The 17972-nt window shown below is 46.5% G+C and overlaps 1 protein-coding gene and 1 pseudogene across 1 annotated transcript in view; one reads left to right on the forward strand and one right to left on the reverse strand.

The window, feature by feature from the left end:
• Positions 1-17972, forward strand: part of Micu1 (mitochondrial calcium uptake 1) — a 146155-nt gene that overhangs the window by 97193 nt on the left and 30990 nt on the right. The window contains exon 9 of the mRNA NM_199412.2: positions 17588-17725. Within this exon, the coding sequence (NP_955444.2) occupies positions 17588-17725 (138 nt within the window). The remainder of the gene's footprint in view (positions 1-17587; positions 17726-17972) is intronic.
• Positions 8519-8605, reverse strand: LOC120099025 (small nucleolar RNA SNORA17; annotated as a pseudogene).

The following is a 17972-nucleotide window of genomic DNA, read 5'->3' on the forward strand; positions in this document are numbered from 1 at the left end:
TCAATATAATGTATGATTTAGTGATAGCCTTGGGTGTCTGAATTATTTCTTTGGCCTAGTGAACGTCAGTTTTTAAGTTAGAAGTGAGCTATTTGGTTATACTCTTGTATAATTTCTAGCTAGTCATCTAATGGAAGCCTTAGGTGTCTGGGATACCAACCCAAGAAGTTGGAACCAAGTCAGGAATTCCTGTTGGTGTACACGAACATAGATTTTGTCACAGTGTATCTGACATCAAGACTGGATTTTAAAATTTGAGTTTGGAGTAATCCTGCAGCTTTTCTTGTCCGCTACTGATCTCAGCCTCTACTTATTTCAAAGATCACACGAGTGGCTTCCGCCTTTCTTTTCTCTCTCTCCAAGATTATCTTTGCGTTTGTCTGAGAGAATCTCATGGTATACATGGATCTGGCTCGCCAGCGTAGCTCACTTCTGATTAATAGCTTTACAGTCTTGACAGTTAGGATACCTAAGGGAGCCATCTCTTTGATTTTCCTCCTCCTGCGTGTAACCACAGGTGTGATGTGAGCGTGGTTAACATTCAGTTTCTGTTGGGGAAATAATAAACTATGGAATTGCTTCATGAGGCGAGGGTGGCGGCCATTTATCTGAATATGCAGTCATTAACTGGCCAAAGCTAACCAGATTTTACATATGCACTGGCAGCTGGGCCCGGGAGCCCACTCAGCATAATAAACCCAAGTTCAGTCTGGACTAATGGGAAATAGCCTTCGAGTCCTTGCTACACCTTCCAAAGAGGCTCACTTCCGTCCCTGGCTTGCCGTCCCCAGGCCCATCTGTTACTGGAGTCAGGGCCACAGCTGAAAGCAGCATGGCTCCTGCTGAGCTGTGATAGTGTGTGCTCAACCCTGGGTACCAATAGCTTTAAACACTTGAACTGTCTCCGCGTGCCATCATTAGCTGTTAAGTACATGACGGAAACCAAGCAGCTTGTCCTCTGGTTGCCACGGTGACATGGTTTTAGTGTATTTAGTCTGCAGGTCCTGGTGGAACGCACTCATTAGCATCCTTTCCGCCTCCAACTACAAAACAGTGCCAGTCTCCTCAGGTAACACAGGCCCCTGAGGTGACAAGGCCTATTACTGCCTTCCAGCTGTCTGACAGCCAGAGCGGAAGGCAGGAGCCATGGAATGGCTATGGTGTCCACCCTTTGTGTCTCAGGAGCTCTGCAGACCAGGTCCCTGGCGAGCGCCAGAGGGCAGAGAGCTCCGGAAGATCGAGGGCGTGGCTTCCAGAGTCACCACTGCCCTAGTTACTGTGAAATGGCTGTTCATATTGACATAGCAGCAGCGTCCAATCCAATAAGACCCTGAAAGACCTTAGGATCGAAGGAAGTGTTATTCCATACACTTCTAGAACCAGCAAAAGGAAAATCTTTGAGGAAAAGAAAATACAGAATACCTGATGACCCTTTAGTAAAGTTAACAGTAAGAATATGAGGCAATCTGTCTGTCTATCAGGCTGTCAGAGTCACACTCTGAGAAATGCTAGTGAAGCAGAAAGGAGTCGGTACCTTCAGTCCACCCATGCCTACCGTCGCACTTCCAGCTCTGTCTGCTCTCAGCTTCACCAGTTCCACGTGGTCCCCTTCAACTGCCTTGTCTCCCCATAGCCACTCTTGCCTTTCATTGCTCTCAAACCTGGCACAGCTGACGTGAAGGTAAACGTGTGCTCTGGGGATAGTGTTAAGGAGCATCTCCTCAGATGTGGATCAGAGCCTAATGCTGGATGGACACACCCACAGGTGCTGGACAGACACATGTACATGTACGCTCCCTTTCTAGCATCTCCTCGGTTCCCCCTCAGCTGTTGACAAAGATTCCTCTGCCCTCCCCTCCTTGCCTTCCTCATTGGAAGAACTGACCAGACTTTCTCCACACTGGGAAGAGGGACAGCTGGCCCCTTCTGGCAATTGTGCTAGAGCAATAAAAGTCATAGCCACAGGGTAACTCCCTGCTGTCCATCTTCTGTGCAGACCCAAGGAGCACATGGGGAAGAGGCTGACAGAAACCAGGACTGCTGGCCTCATAGGATCCGGAGCCCAGTTTCTCTCCTTCCCTCACCCGCAACCCTTTCCCATCTCCTGGCCACCTTCGTCTCCTGGGGTTCAGAATTTCTTTTTTGCTGAGGCCAGCTTGTTTTGTTTTGTTTTTTAAGCATGTTTACCCAAAAAAAAAAAAAAAGCTTTTTTAAAGCAACTAGAAAAACTAAAAATAATCACCTCAAAGCCTGGAGGGTTTTGTGGGAAGGGGCCCCTGCGATCACAAACCTCTGTGGACCATACACAACCTTCAAAGACTTTCAAGGGCCCAGCAGACAAAAATAAGAGTTAAAAGACTTCATTAGCTGGGGACTTCTCACATGACCCACCTACCTTACCAGCTTTTCCTTGGTCTTATGAAGAGCTTGACTAGCCAGTGAGTGGGTGAACTAGGGCGAATTAGAGGACTGCCACAGACAGACAGACATGCTCCATGGTTTTTTTGTTTTGTTTTGTTTTTTTGTTTGTTTGGGGTTTTTTTGTTTTGTTTTGTTTTCTGGCTCTTTTCACAACTGTCATCATAAAGGAGTCAATGGCGACTGAGGATGTAGCCCAGTGGGTAGAGCACCTGTCTGACGTGCGGGAATCCTTGGTTCCGGTGAGCAGCAATGTGACCTGAAGGTCAGGCAGAAGTGCTTCAGAGAGCACCCTGGGCACAGAAGACCCTGTCTCAAAAATAAAGGCAGATTAAAAGATTAGATTGTCTTCCTATTCTCAGAGAAATACTACTGCTCTCCTCATCCTCTTCCTCTTCCTACTCCTTCCTTCCTTCTTCCTTCCTTCCTTCTTTCTTCTTCTAGGGGTATCTCATAAGACAGGGTCTCAGTACACAGCCCAAGCTGTTCAACTAAAGATCCTCCTGCCTCAGCTTCTTTTGTCCTGGGACCTCAGGCCTGAAGGACCACACCTTTCTTTCTGATACTGATGATGTTCCGGTCCTCTATATGCTGTCTGTACCTTTTTCTTACCTGTCCTGTTGGCTGTCTCTTCTCCTTCATAGACGAACGCTTCAGTGAACGCATGTTTCTTAGGCACACACTCCCGATCTTCCTTGCGTTTGCCACTCTGTTCTCAGCCAACTCAGTCTCAGTTCTAGCTTCTGTGTACCGTGCTTTCCTTTCTAACTGTCCATTCCTGTTCTAAAACGTTTCCAACAGGACTTGACTATACTGAAAATATTAACTTTTCCATAACAGCTAATGAGAATTGGCCCACGGCCTACGTAATGGCTTTCTGGATGGCGAGAACTAAGAACGATAGGATTAGCCTAGTATGGTGGCATGCTGCCTTCAACCCTGGCACTCAGGAGGAAGAGGCAGGCAGATCTCTGTGAATTTGAGGCCAGCCTGGTCTACATAGTGAGTTCCAGGACAGCCAAGGGCTATGCAGAGAACCTCTTGTGTACCAGAGGGGAGAATGATAAGATTTAGCCAACCAATCAGCATAGCTCAGGAGGAGCGTGTAATTGTGCACAGGGTCCTGGGTTCCATTGTTACTGCCGCCAAAACAAGAGACAGAGATCAAGCCAGTTAAAGAAGGGATCAGGCGAAGGATGGGGGAGTTGGAGCAGTGGCTCATGGTTAAGATTACTCATTGCTGTTGTCTCAGAGTACGCAAGTTCAATGCCCACCACCTTCATTGGCAGCTCAAAACCACCTACAACTCCAGCTACAAGGAGATCTGTGTCCTTTGGCTTCATGGGCACTGCCCTCACATGTACATACCCATGCATGGACACATACACGTAATTAAAAATAAATGGGTCTTTAAAATGGGGGAAGGGTACCATTCATTCAAAAACTGAGACCAGCTGAGACTTGCTCTCTGAAACCCAAAGAACAAGTCGTATTATGAATGTAACCAGGGTTTTCCAAGCAAGGTACTGTTTCAGGAGGGGACGAACAGATTCAGACTACACAAATTAATCTTTAGCTCCACTTGCATGTGTAAAATCAGTCAGCCAGAACGGGTCAACAGCTCTAGTGTAGCAGACTTCTGCCTCCCAGCTGACCCTTTGTGGAGGCCAAGTCGCTATCATGGCAGGTCCTTGAATACCACCATTTCTCCCTCTCCTCGATTGATCTTCTTTGAGTCTTGGCTCTGTGAAACTGTCCCTGCAGAAAGAAAGCTTCAGCCAAGCCATTTCCGTGATGCCACTGCCGCTGTGTGCAGAGAAGCAGCCTGACTTGGTTCCCTGAGAAGAGGTCCCACTCTGCTCTCCCCTTTCCCGGTGGGAACACAGAGACTTGCACCACCTCACGGCCTCGGTTACCGCGTGGTAAAGCTTTGCAGCTTTTGCCATAGCTGTAGTCAAGCCAGTGATGAACCTCATGTGAATGATTTAGAACACCCCCAAAAATGTGCAAACTGTATCTTAGTAAGTGCGCAGACTCCGCGGTAAGTGGAGGCCCTAGCTGTCCTGCCTCTGTCAAAGAATGAGTACCATGAAGCACAAATGAGAGAGCAAATAGGGGGAATTAATCATCATTGCCCTGCAGCCCATTAATTTGGGCCCCACTTGGAGTAAATGCGGGGCTTATGGATTATCCTTACAGCCCCAGTTTCCATACCAAAGCCTAGCTTTCAGAAAATGAGTTTATGGTTCAGCCTTTAATCCCAAGCATAGTTCATACTATCTCCTACATGCAAGAAATTCACGTGGGCATGGGAAAGAGGCAATTGTTACCTTCCTTTCTCAATCAGCTTTGCTATGTTCCCTTTTTAAATTTACCCTTTGGTCATTTCACACATTTGCATAAGGTATTTGAATCAAAGTCATCCACACCCTCTTCATCCTCTGTCCCTCCTAGTCCCTCTGGATCCCTTCTTTCCAGCACACCCCCTCTTTCATTCCTGCCTTTTATTCCATTGCGAGCCACTACGCTTGACCAGGGTAGCCTGTGTGAGCATGCTGACCAGGGTAGCCTGTGTAGGCGTGCAGACCAGGGTAGCCTGTGTGGGCGTGCTGACCAGGGTAGCCTGTGTGGGCGTGCTGACCAGGGTAGCCTGTGTGGGCGTGCTGGCCAGGGTAGCCTGTGTGAGCATGCACATGGATAATTTACTGAAGCACGGGCATCTTACCAGTGACCACCAAAGAAAAGTAACTCGCCTTCTACCAGCAGCCAGCCGTCATCAGCTACCGCAGCTCCTCAGCCAAGGGTGGGGCCGCATTTGTCCCCTCTATTATGTTACCTTCATAGAAGGTGACACATTTCTCTGTAGTTGTAGGGAGGCTGGACAGATGGCTCAGTGATTAAGAATGCGTGCTGCTGCTGTTCTACAGGACCTTAGTTCAGTTCATGGCCCCCACATCAGGTAGCTCACAATCCCCGGTAGCTCTGGGGGATCAGGTGCCCTCTTCTGGCCTCTGTGGTCACATATAAACACACGCACAGCACACATTCACACAGATAGACAGCAGAAGTAAGAACCAGATCTTGTTTTTAAATGTGGCTGAAGGAAACCAGCTTCTGACCCCAGACCTGTTGCTAATTCTGGTATGCACAGTGGCTAATGCTCACTGAGCTCTGTGTGTGCCAGGCTGGTTACTACCACACTTCAGGGTGCACCATCATCTTCTCACTGAGAAAGAAAGGCAAACGCTGCTGAGCTTGCCACGACAAGTCTTTTCACCATGCCAGAATCTTTTCCCGTCAGTAAAGGTCAAGCTTACAGTACTCCCCAAGTCCTAGACTTCTGATACATGGCGTTCTTGTGCAGACACAGAGGGAAATGCAAGTAAATGAACTCCCCCTCCTTGGAGAGCCAGCACCTCTGACTGTTTTGTTCTGAATCGTCCACTCTGCCTTCCCACATCTGTTGTCCTAAGCCATCACGGTTTGAAGAGAAAATTCCATAGTTTTCTGGAATATTCTTCTAAACTATTGGCACCCATTCTGCAAACTTTGACTTGTTTCTGCAGGAGACAGCAACCGTATAGGTGCCCTCTGGTCAGTAACAGTCTTAGGCAGTCTACTGATTTCAGAATACTAGAATGTGGGACTGGGCTATGGCCCCACAGTTAAGAGCCTTATCTTCCCAGCTTCCAAGTCAGGCAACCCACAACCACCCAGAACAACAGCTCTGAGGTATCTAACGCCCTCTTCTGGGCTGTGGAAGCACTCACAGCAAACATAGTTTGGTGGTGCTTGTGGTGGTGGTGGTGGCGGCAGCGGCATGGCGGTGTGGCATGTTTACTGCTATAGTTGGCAGTATGAACCTGGGAGACCAGGGCCTAAAAATGAAGTAAACTAGGAGCTCATGCAATAGCCAACTTTATTCAGAGCACTTTTTTCTCTGAGTGTTAAGAAGAATCATGTGAAAAATGGTACAGCCACAAGGACAAGCCTCTTGTGTTCTCCCACAGAGCCACACCGGTAACTACACTTAGGAGGAGCATGAAAACACCTGCCATAAACAGTTAGGCGTTTCAAAGAAACCGCGGTCACCAGACTCTTGTTTTCTTGCAGTTTCTAAGCACTCGGAATTCTCTTTGAACTCCATTCTTGGGCCGTGTTCCCACTGTGGCAGTTAAACGTGCACCACTCTCGCACAGGACCTGAGTTCAGGTCCCAGCACCCATAGCAGATGACTCACAACCACCTATAGCTCCAGCTCCAGGCATCAAGTGCCTTCTCCTGCACACACACACACATGCACCTCACGCTCACGCCTAAATCCCAGGACAATAATAATTCTTAAAATATAAAAGACTATCTCAAGGAGTCTGTAATCACAGCTCAGTGATAAAATGCTTGCCTCATGAGCTAGAAGGCCCTGGGTTTAGTTCTCAGCAATATAAAACAAAAGGATTCAGACCATCCTAGTAAGATCCAATCTCAAAAGTTAATTGAGTAAATTAATTAAAAGTAGTAAATTAAAATTTGAGAAAAAAATCAATGGAGATAATTTTGCATGTATTATCTAACTTAACTTTTGTGGTAATCCCAAGAGAAAGATATTATCATTTTACCCATGTATAAATGAAGTAACCAAGGCTTGAACGAGTTAAACATCTTGCCTACAGGAGCATAGTTGGTATTTGTCCAAGGGAGGAAAAAATTAGAGTCCCTCCGACTGCCGAGAAGATTTTCTTGCTGCCATGTTCTATTGGATTCACTTCCATGACAGACAGACAAGCAATACTTTTTAAATGGATGCAGGAGGGGTAGCCTGGTCCTCCCACACAGCCAAAGAGAATATGGGGCTGCATGAAAGTATTTTCCAGGGGTACCAGGTCCAGAGGCTAAATGAGAGGGCAAGTCCTGAGACTCAGATTTCTAAGTTACAGACAGGGTCCTTCTGTGTTTTGATCAAACCATTCCTACCTCCCTAATGGGGTACAGTGCTATGCTGATGATTTCCCATCTATCCTGTGTGGATTTCATAAACTCGATGACGCGGTGGTTTTCTAATAGAAAGTGGCAGAAAGCACAGGACTTTGCTGATGGATTCTTTGGTTCTCACTTTTAATGAGCAAATGTACCTGCCAGTCCTGCCTAATGTATCACTCCAGCCGGCTTCCAGATCTCAGTACAAATTGTTTTGGCTTGCACAGAACTGCCATTCCGCCCACGACCTCCCACAAGCTTGTCGTAGTACTTGGCTGTTTGTATTGTTTCTTCCGGTCTTGTCGTATGTGAACTGACCCTGCAGAAGCAAGCTGTCCTTCCTAGCCAGCAGAGCCCATTCCTAGGCATCTCCTTGAAGCTTTAGGTGCTACTTCAAGGTTCTCGCCTGACCCTTAGGGATCATTGGGAAATCTAAAGAAGATGTGCCATCTCCCCTTAGGCCTGCTGCAGTCTCTACTGCAAAGGGTATCGTCCGTGCCCATTTGATGACAAATGAGTCAGAGACTCATTCAACCCAAATTATTTAATAAGCATGTGCTGTGTGGCCGAGCACTGTATATAACCAAGCACGAGATACTGGGCTGGGAGATGGCTTAATAGGTAAAGTGCTTGCTACGGAAGCACATGGACCAGAGCCCAGGAGCAGAGAACAAGAGATCCTGTGGAAAACAAGACAGGACCAGGGGCTGGGGATTTAGCTCAGTGGTAGAGCACTTGCCTAGGAAGCGCAAGGCCCTGGGTTCGGTCCCCAGCTCCGGGGGGGGGGGGGGGGGGGGGGAAGAACCAAGGGAAAAAACAAAGTTACAAAAAAAAAAAAAAAAAAAAAACCAAGACAGGACCACCACCCAAGATTATCCTCTGACTCCTGTATGCATGTATGAGCCTGTGTGCATGCCCATGCGCGCACACACACCCCACAAACATAAAAGAATTTGTACGCAGTGTATAATGAGTGATACAGGCACCATGGACATATAGAGCCTAATACAGTGCAGAGTGTACTCCTCTGTTGTACCAGCCAGCATGTCCAACATCTTGACACTGACACACATTGTTTTGGGTTTTTGTTTTTGTTTTCAGGCCGTATTCAGCTGCTACTCTTTCAGATGTTCACAGGTCAGTCTCTCTCCTCTGCCACCTACTGACACACATGTGGCATAGCAGCCACACCTGCAATGCCCCTAGGTGCAGTTGTGACACATTGTTATCTATGGAATGCACACTTAGGAACCACACAAGCAAGTTATGAAAAAAGTACAAAAATACCTCCTGTTCTCAGTAAGCTGACAGTTTTGTGTTGGCTTGCATTCCTAGCTACCCCAGGTCGCTAGTAGCCTGTAGGCTACGACTTGGACACACCCGGTAGGTAGGCCTTACCTGTTGTAAGAGCTCAGAAAAGTCTGGGAAGCTGACTGTGTTTGGGGTCATTAGTAGAGCCGTAAGGTTCAGGGAAGGACAGGTTTGTACAAGTAGATGAGGCGGGGCAACCCAGACAGGAAAAATGGCAACAAGAAAAATTACCCACGTCCTTAGCATAAAACAAGCCTTCCTCCAGAGTCACTAGTTATTCCAAGTCCTGTCACAACTGATGAACACCTCCTTTGGAACAGAGAGGATAAAGGTGATTGGGTTCTCCCGGCTGCAGCCGATGGCTTTTACATTTCTATCTCGTTGTTTTGAGAAATCGCCGGGCATATGGGCAGCATAGCCGGGCAGTTTGCTCTGTGTGTCAGTGAGATGGGCTAATCCCCGGCATGCTGGAACCCACTGAAAGTGTGTACATCTCGTCTGCACGGGGTGGCTTATGTATTCTGACTTACACAGTTTCTCCCTTTATTAGTAAGAAATCTTTGTGTCTTTTCCCCAAGGCTGCTTCTTAAAGGTATTTGTCCTTAGGGGGATAGAGGTTGGGTAATAATTGTATTTCTCTTCCATGTTTTCCTTTGCTGGTTTTCTTTCTCTCTACTGGGACAGGATCTTACCATGAAGACTGAGCTCATCTCCAGCTCATCCTCCTTCCTCAGCCTCCTGAGTGCCTGGTTCTTAGCCATGCACCAAAACACCCAGAATTGTCTTTGTCTCAGCCACTGGGATTATGAATAACCAAGCCCAACGTAAATTCTGTATTTTGACTACCATTACTACTTCCTAATTCCTGCATTGGGCTGGAGAGATGGCTCAGCAGTTAAGAGCACTGGCTTTCGTCCAGAGGACCAGGATTCAATTCCCAGCACCCACATGGCAACTCACACCTGTCTCCAAATTAAGTTCCAGAGGATCTGACACCCTCACACAGACGTACATGCAGACAAAACACCAATGCACATTAAATTGAAATTATAATTAAGCAATAACAACAACGAAAAAAATCCCACAACCATACTGGGTGATGGTGGCCCCAGCACATGAGAGGCAGAGGCAGGTGGACCTCTGTGAGTTCAAAGCCAGCCTGGTCTACAGAATTAGTACCAGGACAGCCAGGGATACACAGAGAAACCATGTCTCAAAACACACACACACACACACACACACACACACACACACACACACACACACACACACACACAGTATTGAATGCCAAGTAAGGAACAGGCCAGGTCTCTAGCTCACTTATGAAACTGATTGTACGCTATGATGAAGCTGCTGTATTTTCACCCTGGCTCGATGCCAAAGCTCTCTCTACAGAAAGATGGACTCCGGGGAAAGAGCACCGGCATCAGTCTCAGGCAGTCTGCCTCCTGTTACCGTTAGTCCTTGGTTCTTACCTCCTGAAATTGGAGCATTGCTGTTTCTGGGTTTTGTTCCCCCCAGCAGTCTTTCTATTTCCAAAACTCTTGTGATCTCAACATGAAAAGGAAAGTGTCCTTGAACTCTGAGTAACATTGGCCCTCTCAGATCTCACAGGAATAGAGAATGCAGAGCTGGGGAACTTCTGTGTTACTGCAAGCAGAAATGGCCTATAACACCCACTGCTTGGTGAAAGTCATCTTAAAGGACAAGCCCCCGATAGACTTCGGCAGTTTCATGTAGAAACATTGACTTCCCTGGAGAGTTGGAACATTGTACAGAACTTTCATGAGGTTATTCATCAGGATCTCGGGGAGGGAAGACCAGCGCGGTTGGAGGATGCCGTTTGTGGACTGGCATATGTAGGTCACAGATCTAGCACAGAAGCTCTGAGTGTTACACCTACGGTGAAATCGTACTGAGTCCCTGCCATCACAGAGTCTCCCTCTGAAGGCCATGGCTCTCCTAGGCATCCTTTCCTTTGATAACATATCTTTCCTAACTCCACACGGATGCACATTTGAACGAAAGACAGGCTAACTGGCCTAGAGTCACCCAGGACTCTTCCTTCAGAAGAGGCAACCTCATTAATTAGGCTCATATGACAGGTAAAGGACAGTTAAAATTCCTAGCCACACCTCTAGTCCTAGGAGGCAGAGTCAGGTGGATGGATCTCTGTAAGTTGGAAGCAAGCCAGGTTTTCAGAATTCCAAACCAGCCAGATCTACACAGTGATATCCTGTCTCAAAACAAACAAAAAAATCCCCATACATTCCAAGACTCAGCAGACTGCAAAAATTTAAAAGCTATAACTGTTCATCTGCTTTTTTATATTACTTTTCTAATTCATTTAAGACAGCATCTTACTTAGCTCACAATGACCTGTTTCACAGCCAAGGATAACCTTTAACACTTTACCCTCCTGTCTGTACCTCCCTGTGTGCTGGGACAATAGAATAGGTCCTACATGGGCTGTCATATTCAATTTATGGAGCTGAACGGGGTGGGAGAGGGGAATCTTCGTTTGAGGTCAGCAACTTTCCCACCTGAGCCACATCACCAGCCTTTCTGCCCCCACATTGTTTTTGTTTTGTGGGGGGCAGGGGGGGTTGTTTCTTCTTTAGGACAGGGTCTTTTCTGTAGTCCAAGCTGCCCTGGAAGGAAAGTCTGGATCCCCTTACCTCAGATTCCAAATGCAGCATCAGAGCCGTGTAAAACTTCAGTCAGGGAGTTTGTCATTGTCGTTAATCTCCACCATGAGGTATCTTTTAATATTTTAGGTGATGCTTCTCCGTGTAAAATACAGAAATCGGGGCTGGAGAGATGGCTCAGCGGTTAAGAGCACTGACTGCTCTTCCAGAGGTCATGAGTTCAATTCCCAGCAACCACATGGTGGCTCACAACCATCTGTAATGAGATCTGGTGCCCTCTTCTGGCCTGCAGTCACATATGCAGGCAGAATGCTGTACATAAAATAAATAAATAAATCTTTAAAATACAGAAATCTTGAATAAGGCCTAGTAGACCTGCACTCCAGGTGTGAGGTAAGAGGATTAAAAGTTTGGGCAAGTTAGTCAGACTTCGTCTCAAACAAAGGAAAATGTAGAAACTACAGGTAAATATTTGATTTCTTAACTTACCAGGAAAGAGTTCTTAAGCATAACCAGTTCTTTAAAAAAAAAAATCTATATATCTAGCTTTAATGAAGATTTCAATACATAAAACAAACCCAAACAAAGTTAAAGATGGTCCAAGTGAGCAAAACGTGTGCCATCCTTTAACAAAGGGCAAACATTTTATCTTACATTACTATCACTGTCCCTGTTTCCATATGTATGGCTATTTTGCCTGCATGTATGTCTGTGTACCACATGGGACTGTCGTACTGACAGCCCCTTCCCTGGTCTGCCTAATGATTGGGACTCATGATTCAGTCAGCTGATTAGGACACAGCCCAGTTTCCTTCCTTTCGATCCTGTTAGGGTTCATAGTCACCACACAAACCATAGGAATACCAGCCTCAGTTAAGGAAGAATAGTTTATAGAATACATACCTTAATGCTGGTCAATCCAGGGACATAGCTCAGAATTATCTGAGCTATGACAACAGACATCTTTTCCTGTCAGCTTATGAACAAAAAAACTCATTTGCAGGTGCAGGCAGTGTAGCCCCAGTGGTCAACTCTGACTCAAGCCATTTTTTACATAACAATTCATATAGACCTTTAACTTGATAGGTCCCATGTAAAGCTTTGTGAGATTTCTTAAGATTAACAAACCTCAGAACATTCAGAACATAGCATGTGGTCAGCATGACCCTGCTCTAAGTCAAGTCACTTCTCTTGTCTCAGTGACTGGCAGGCATGTTATAGCAACAATAAGAAAAAGCTGTCAGCAAGCATGGGGCAAAATGGCTACAACTAGGCTGGGGGCGGGGGTCAGATCACAACAGTCCACTGGGCAGGTCTTAAGTCCACAGGCTCAATGAGGACTGTAGGAGTACACCACACTTCCCAGGCAAAACACAACAGCTACAAAAGATCAGGTTTGCTCTGGAACACTGTGAACCAGGCTGGCCTCCAACTCAGGTCTGCCTGCCTCTGCCTCCCCAGTGCTGGGACTAAAGGCATGAGCTCAACCCAACACCTTGAATGCCGGAATTAAAGGTATTTGCCGCCTGGCTCCAGCTAAACCAGTAAGTATTTTAAAGTGTAAACTCTTAAGATTTGGAATGTAAAAGTATAGTTTAGTGTAAGCCAGGCATGCCACGTAAAGATAAAATGATTTCCCAGCATGCACAAAGACCCAGCAGCACAAAAGACCAGACGGCTCACCGTTTATCTAATACTCTGTGATCTCATGGTCTGAGTCGAATGTGACCATCCTACCAGCCCTCACTGAACACCAAGCTGTGCTGCCTGCATCCCAGATTGTAGACCTTCTTTCTCAACTTGCCAGCAGACAGCCCTGAGTGAAGCAGTAGAGACCCTCTTGTATTAGAGACACCCATCCATTTCATAAACAGATTTCAACTCAGACTTTAAAATCCGTCACGGAAGAGGAGGGCTCCCATAGAGAATGACGCCTGTCATCCTTTTTCCTGTTCATGAAACTCCAGACAGAAGCAACAGTGTCACAGAGGCCCTGCCATTCTGACCCATATACAGATGTGTTCAGCTCAGTGGCCTGAGATCACCATGCAGCCTGGCTCTGTGTGATTCAGAAGCCAGGAAAGCCTGAAGAAATCTGTCCTTCTGAAACACGTGATAAGGGAGGGATTTGCAGAAGTCATCATCCCAGAGTGTAATGTCCAAGCCTTTGCTAAGTGATGGCGCACTTTCAGACTCTCATTTCTTTTTCCTTCTACTCTTCCCAACCTTATTTTTTGGTCCTTGTAATAAAGCATATTTTCTTCTCTCCCTAGCTTTTCATCCTTCTCAGATAGATATAGATAAATGTAGATTATCTGTCCTCCCAAAAGGCTGGTCCTTCTCTCACCGAGGAGCAGGGTGGGAGAAAGGTGCACTGTGTTTAGAAAGCCAGGAAAGATCTTCCAGCCTTTGCTGCCTTCTCTTTTCTGGCCCTTCCTTGCCGCCTTGCAGCCCCCTGGGGGTCAACGGGGAGATAGCTGGTATACATTTGAGAATATGACTGCGGCTGCATAGGGACAGGGAAAGACTGCAGCTACCTCTGAAACACGGGAAAGCAGCACAAATGGTTAGCGATGTGCTGGGCTGCATAGGTTTTGCCACAAGACTAAGTAAAATGGAATTCCTTAATCATCACTGAAGCGGAACTTAAGGGGCCTCAGTTTAAATGGGGCACGTGTTTGCTAAGTCATACAAGCCAGTGATTCAGACTGCCTCCGAGACACACAGATGTTTTCTGCACTGTGATAATCTTGTAATGCCCTGTGTCTCTTAGTGAGGCCCTTAGTGACCTGTAGGACTCACATGCCTGCAGCACTCGAACGGCACACCCAAAGGATTGCCAAGACTCTCATAGACTCGTGGGTTTGAATGCTTGGCCCATAGAAAGTAGCACTATTAGGAGGTGTAGCCTTGTTGGAGTAGGTGTGGCCTTATTGAAGGAAGTGCGTCACTGTGTGGGAGGGCTTTGAGGTCATATATGCTCAAGCTATGACCAGTATGGTGCACAGTTACTTCTGCTACCTGCAGAACAAGATGTAGATCTCTCAGCTCCTTCTCTAGCACCATGTCTGCCTACACACCACCGTATGTCCCACCATGACGATAATGAACCTCTGAACCTGTAAGCCTGCCTCAATGAAATGTTTTTCTTTTTAAGAGTTGCCATGGTCATCGTGTCTCTTCACGGCAATAAAACCCTAACAGTGTACAGGATGGGAGTCAGGTGCGGCTCACTTAGAGGGCTGAGACCAAGTTGGACTACACCAAAAAATAATTGTACCCATGATATCGCCAGCCATGAAACATCTATCCATGGCCCTTGACGTTTTAAGCTAGTAAATACCTGAAACTCTGTCCTCAAAACTCACAACCCTTCACTTAGTAGGTCTTCAACTTTAAAATGTTGAACATGTAGAATGTTTGCGTCTGTTAGCAGTTTGTAAGTATGTGAAACACCCACCACCCACCGTGCCCCCACGGCCATATTTAAGACCTTGGAAATGAACTTGCCTGGCATGCGAGGCCCTGATCTCTGCCGCACGAAAAAACTCAGTAGGTAGGTAGTTTTGCCCCAGAAGACCCAGTAGGCTAAACACAGAGATGCTGTCCAAAGTGAAGCCATAGAGCTAAAGCCATGAGTTTTGAAGTCAGCCAGACTGCAGAAAAGCACAAATATTGATGTTGAAGCCTTTTTGGTTCTAATTGCTTGATAATAGTGGAACATGTTACCAAAGCCAAGTTTGAGTCTTCAAACACGAGTAAAAATGCTAATTAGAGCATTGGAATTGCTATTTGAGGATCTCCCCCTAGAAACTGCCCTTGAAACACAGCAGAGGTGTGTTTGTGCCTTTGGAGGGTGGAAACTGAAGGCTTCTCATGAACCCTGGGCAAGCCAGCGGCTGTCAGGCCTACAAACAAGAAGCATTTTAACTTCAAATCCACCTTGTTCCACCATGACGGGGAGTTCCAGAAAGGGGTGCACAAATGCCCAGACCCTTAAAGGCTAGCCCGGGGAGCCGGCTCACAGCTTTGATTTAGAATCTGCCTGCAAATGAATTCTGTACGGCCAACTCCAGCCCAGGCACCCAAGCCTATTGGAACCGCCTCAAACAGTGCAGAAAGTTGCCCACTTGCAGAATTTTTATCAGTTCCTCTGTTTTGTTTCAGGATGGCAAATTGAGCCATAAATCAAACTTAAATCAAATCCCCAAAAACTTTGGGTTTTGTCAGAAATTAATCAGTTCGGCGCAAGTGACAGAGTGACAAATGTGAACGACTGTGGGCCCGAGTAGGAAAGGAGGTTTTCACCTGTATTGATGATGTTGATTCCTTTGCAGAAGCTGTGCGTTTCCTTAACCCTGGCTCTCAGCCCCCACCCCTCCCCGGCTGTTGTAGCTTATTCAGAATATCAGGGTGCTGCCCAGAAGGTTGCAGAGAAGTGGGGAGTTTTGTGAACCCAAACAGGCTGCGTCAGCTGACCCAGCTCGGTCACTTGCATGTGCTTCAGGTTCTTAGCTGCAAAGCAGAGCCAATAAACCCCTTAGCCCTGACAAAGGTTTAGGTGGAGAGTGTCGAGGGGAGCCTCCTGGGTGCCACGCACGCTCAGTAGAGAGTTGCTATTGTAGTGTCATTCTCGTGGCTTGTGCACTACACGGCTCGTGAGGGAGGAAACAAGACTAGGGAGAATCCACTCTTGGCCTTTTCCGTTTTTATCACTGTCTTACATGTGTCATCTGCCTAGCAGGGGTCCCTAAGGCTCCAGCAGAACTCTCTCCTCCTTCCCATGCCTCACGGTGACTAACACAGTGCTGGACAACTTGAAGACTTTGGGGAAATGCTTGTTGACGTGAACTTAGTACCATCTGACATCTGCGAATGCCCTCTCAGGAGAACAGATCAACCCTGCCATGTAGGAATGTGAAAGAAATCTTCACGTCTTTTTGGCCCCTGCTAGGCCACTAGGCCTATAGCCACCATGTTTCTTGTTGTAGAAATGATATAATCTCAGTCAGCTTCTACCCTGCCTTTGATCATTCAGCTCCCAGATAAAAGACTTACAACTTTTGTTATTATAATAGGCCTTAATCAGCATGAAAGCTGGGCAAATATATCTCCTCTCCAAGCTATTAGAATCTATTTCCCCATTAATAACCCTGAATTATAATTTGCCATGTTCCATCTGGGCAGCTCTAAACCTCAATTGGCCGCCCTCGTGGCCATATTTTCATGACTCACCTACCCATGGCGACTTCCTTCTCTCCCCCTCCCTCCCTCATGGATCTCCTCAAACCCCAAGCCTGGGAACCCCAAGCCCCGCCTATCTCAATTCTGCTCAGTTTATAGGCTGTCGGCATCTTTATTCACCAGTCAGGGATAACTTGGGGGTGGGGGGAAGACAAGATCACATAGTGTAACTCGGGTCCACGTGCCAAGTCTCTCATCCTTGGGGGCAGCAAGGCCTTGGGGAACAGTATTTAGCATTAAATACATAGCAAAAGACCAAACCTCAACATTACATGTTACATAGAATTAACATTGCAGCTGGGACCAAGAGAGCTTCCTTGTCTCTGTTTCTAAATGGAATCTTACTGTTCTGATAACCCTTAAATTAGCTCGAGTTCTTTCTCTTGTTGCATGTTTCTCTTGAGCTCTATTGACTTCCTATCATTCAGCTATACTTTTTGAGAAAACTTGTAAGTTACATTACTCTTGTTTGATATCTAAGTGCATGACTACTTGATTTTGGCATAAGCATAATTGATAAGATATGTAATCATTTTTAAGTCTTCTCTGAGACGCAAGAGCAAGGGCGATCTTAGAGAGTGGTTATTACTATTAATGTATGAAATCCCAGCACTCAGGAGGCAGAGGCAGGCAGAGCTCTATGAGTTTGGGGCCAGCCTGGTCTACAGAATGAAAGCCTGTCTAAAAAGAAAATTTTGTAATTCTTATAGAGTTTTAAGATTGGTCCTCTTCTCTCAAGGATGCCTGACCACAGGGGGAAGCGGGGGTTGTCTTTTCTGGGTTTAACTGTTTGGTCTTATTATTCTTAGCACATATGAGTAATTGAGAATAGTGAGCTTCATCGTGGTAATCTCACACATGCAGTTCTGCTTTATCTGTGAGGAACTGAGCCCCAGATTCATTCTCCCCTCAAACACAGTTGGTCATTCTGCAGTCCACACCAAAATACCTTCTGTGTAACTCCCGGAACTCTCTGTCTGCTTCCTACCCAGTTTGAACGCCATGACCCGGTAGACGGGAGAATCTCTGAGAGGCAGTTCGGTGGCATGCTGCTGGCCTACAGTGGAGTGCAGTCCAAGAAGCTGACCGCCATGCAGAGGCAGCTGAAGAAGCACTTCAAGGATGGGAAGGTAGGTTGCCTTGGATACAGGGAGAAATGAAACCATGGGAACCCTGGATAGTGCAGAGATATCAGTAATAGTGAGAGCATGTCGTGAACCTTTCAACAATGACTACTTCTCTCATACTTAAGGTCCAAAGAGAGAAAAATAATGAAAACAGGAGAGAGGGTAGAATAACACCAGATCTCTTGTTCAAACAAAGGTGTCACCATGCACTGGGATTGAGAAGCATTTAAAAAAAAAAGCTAATTTGGAA

This window comes from Rattus norvegicus, chromosome 20 (assembly GCF_036323735.1).
Source record: "Rattus norvegicus strain BN/NHsdMcwi chromosome 20, GRCr8, whole genome shotgun sequence".
Classification (NCBI taxonomy): Eukaryota; Metazoa; Chordata; class Mammalia; order Rodentia; family Muridae; genus Rattus; species Rattus norvegicus.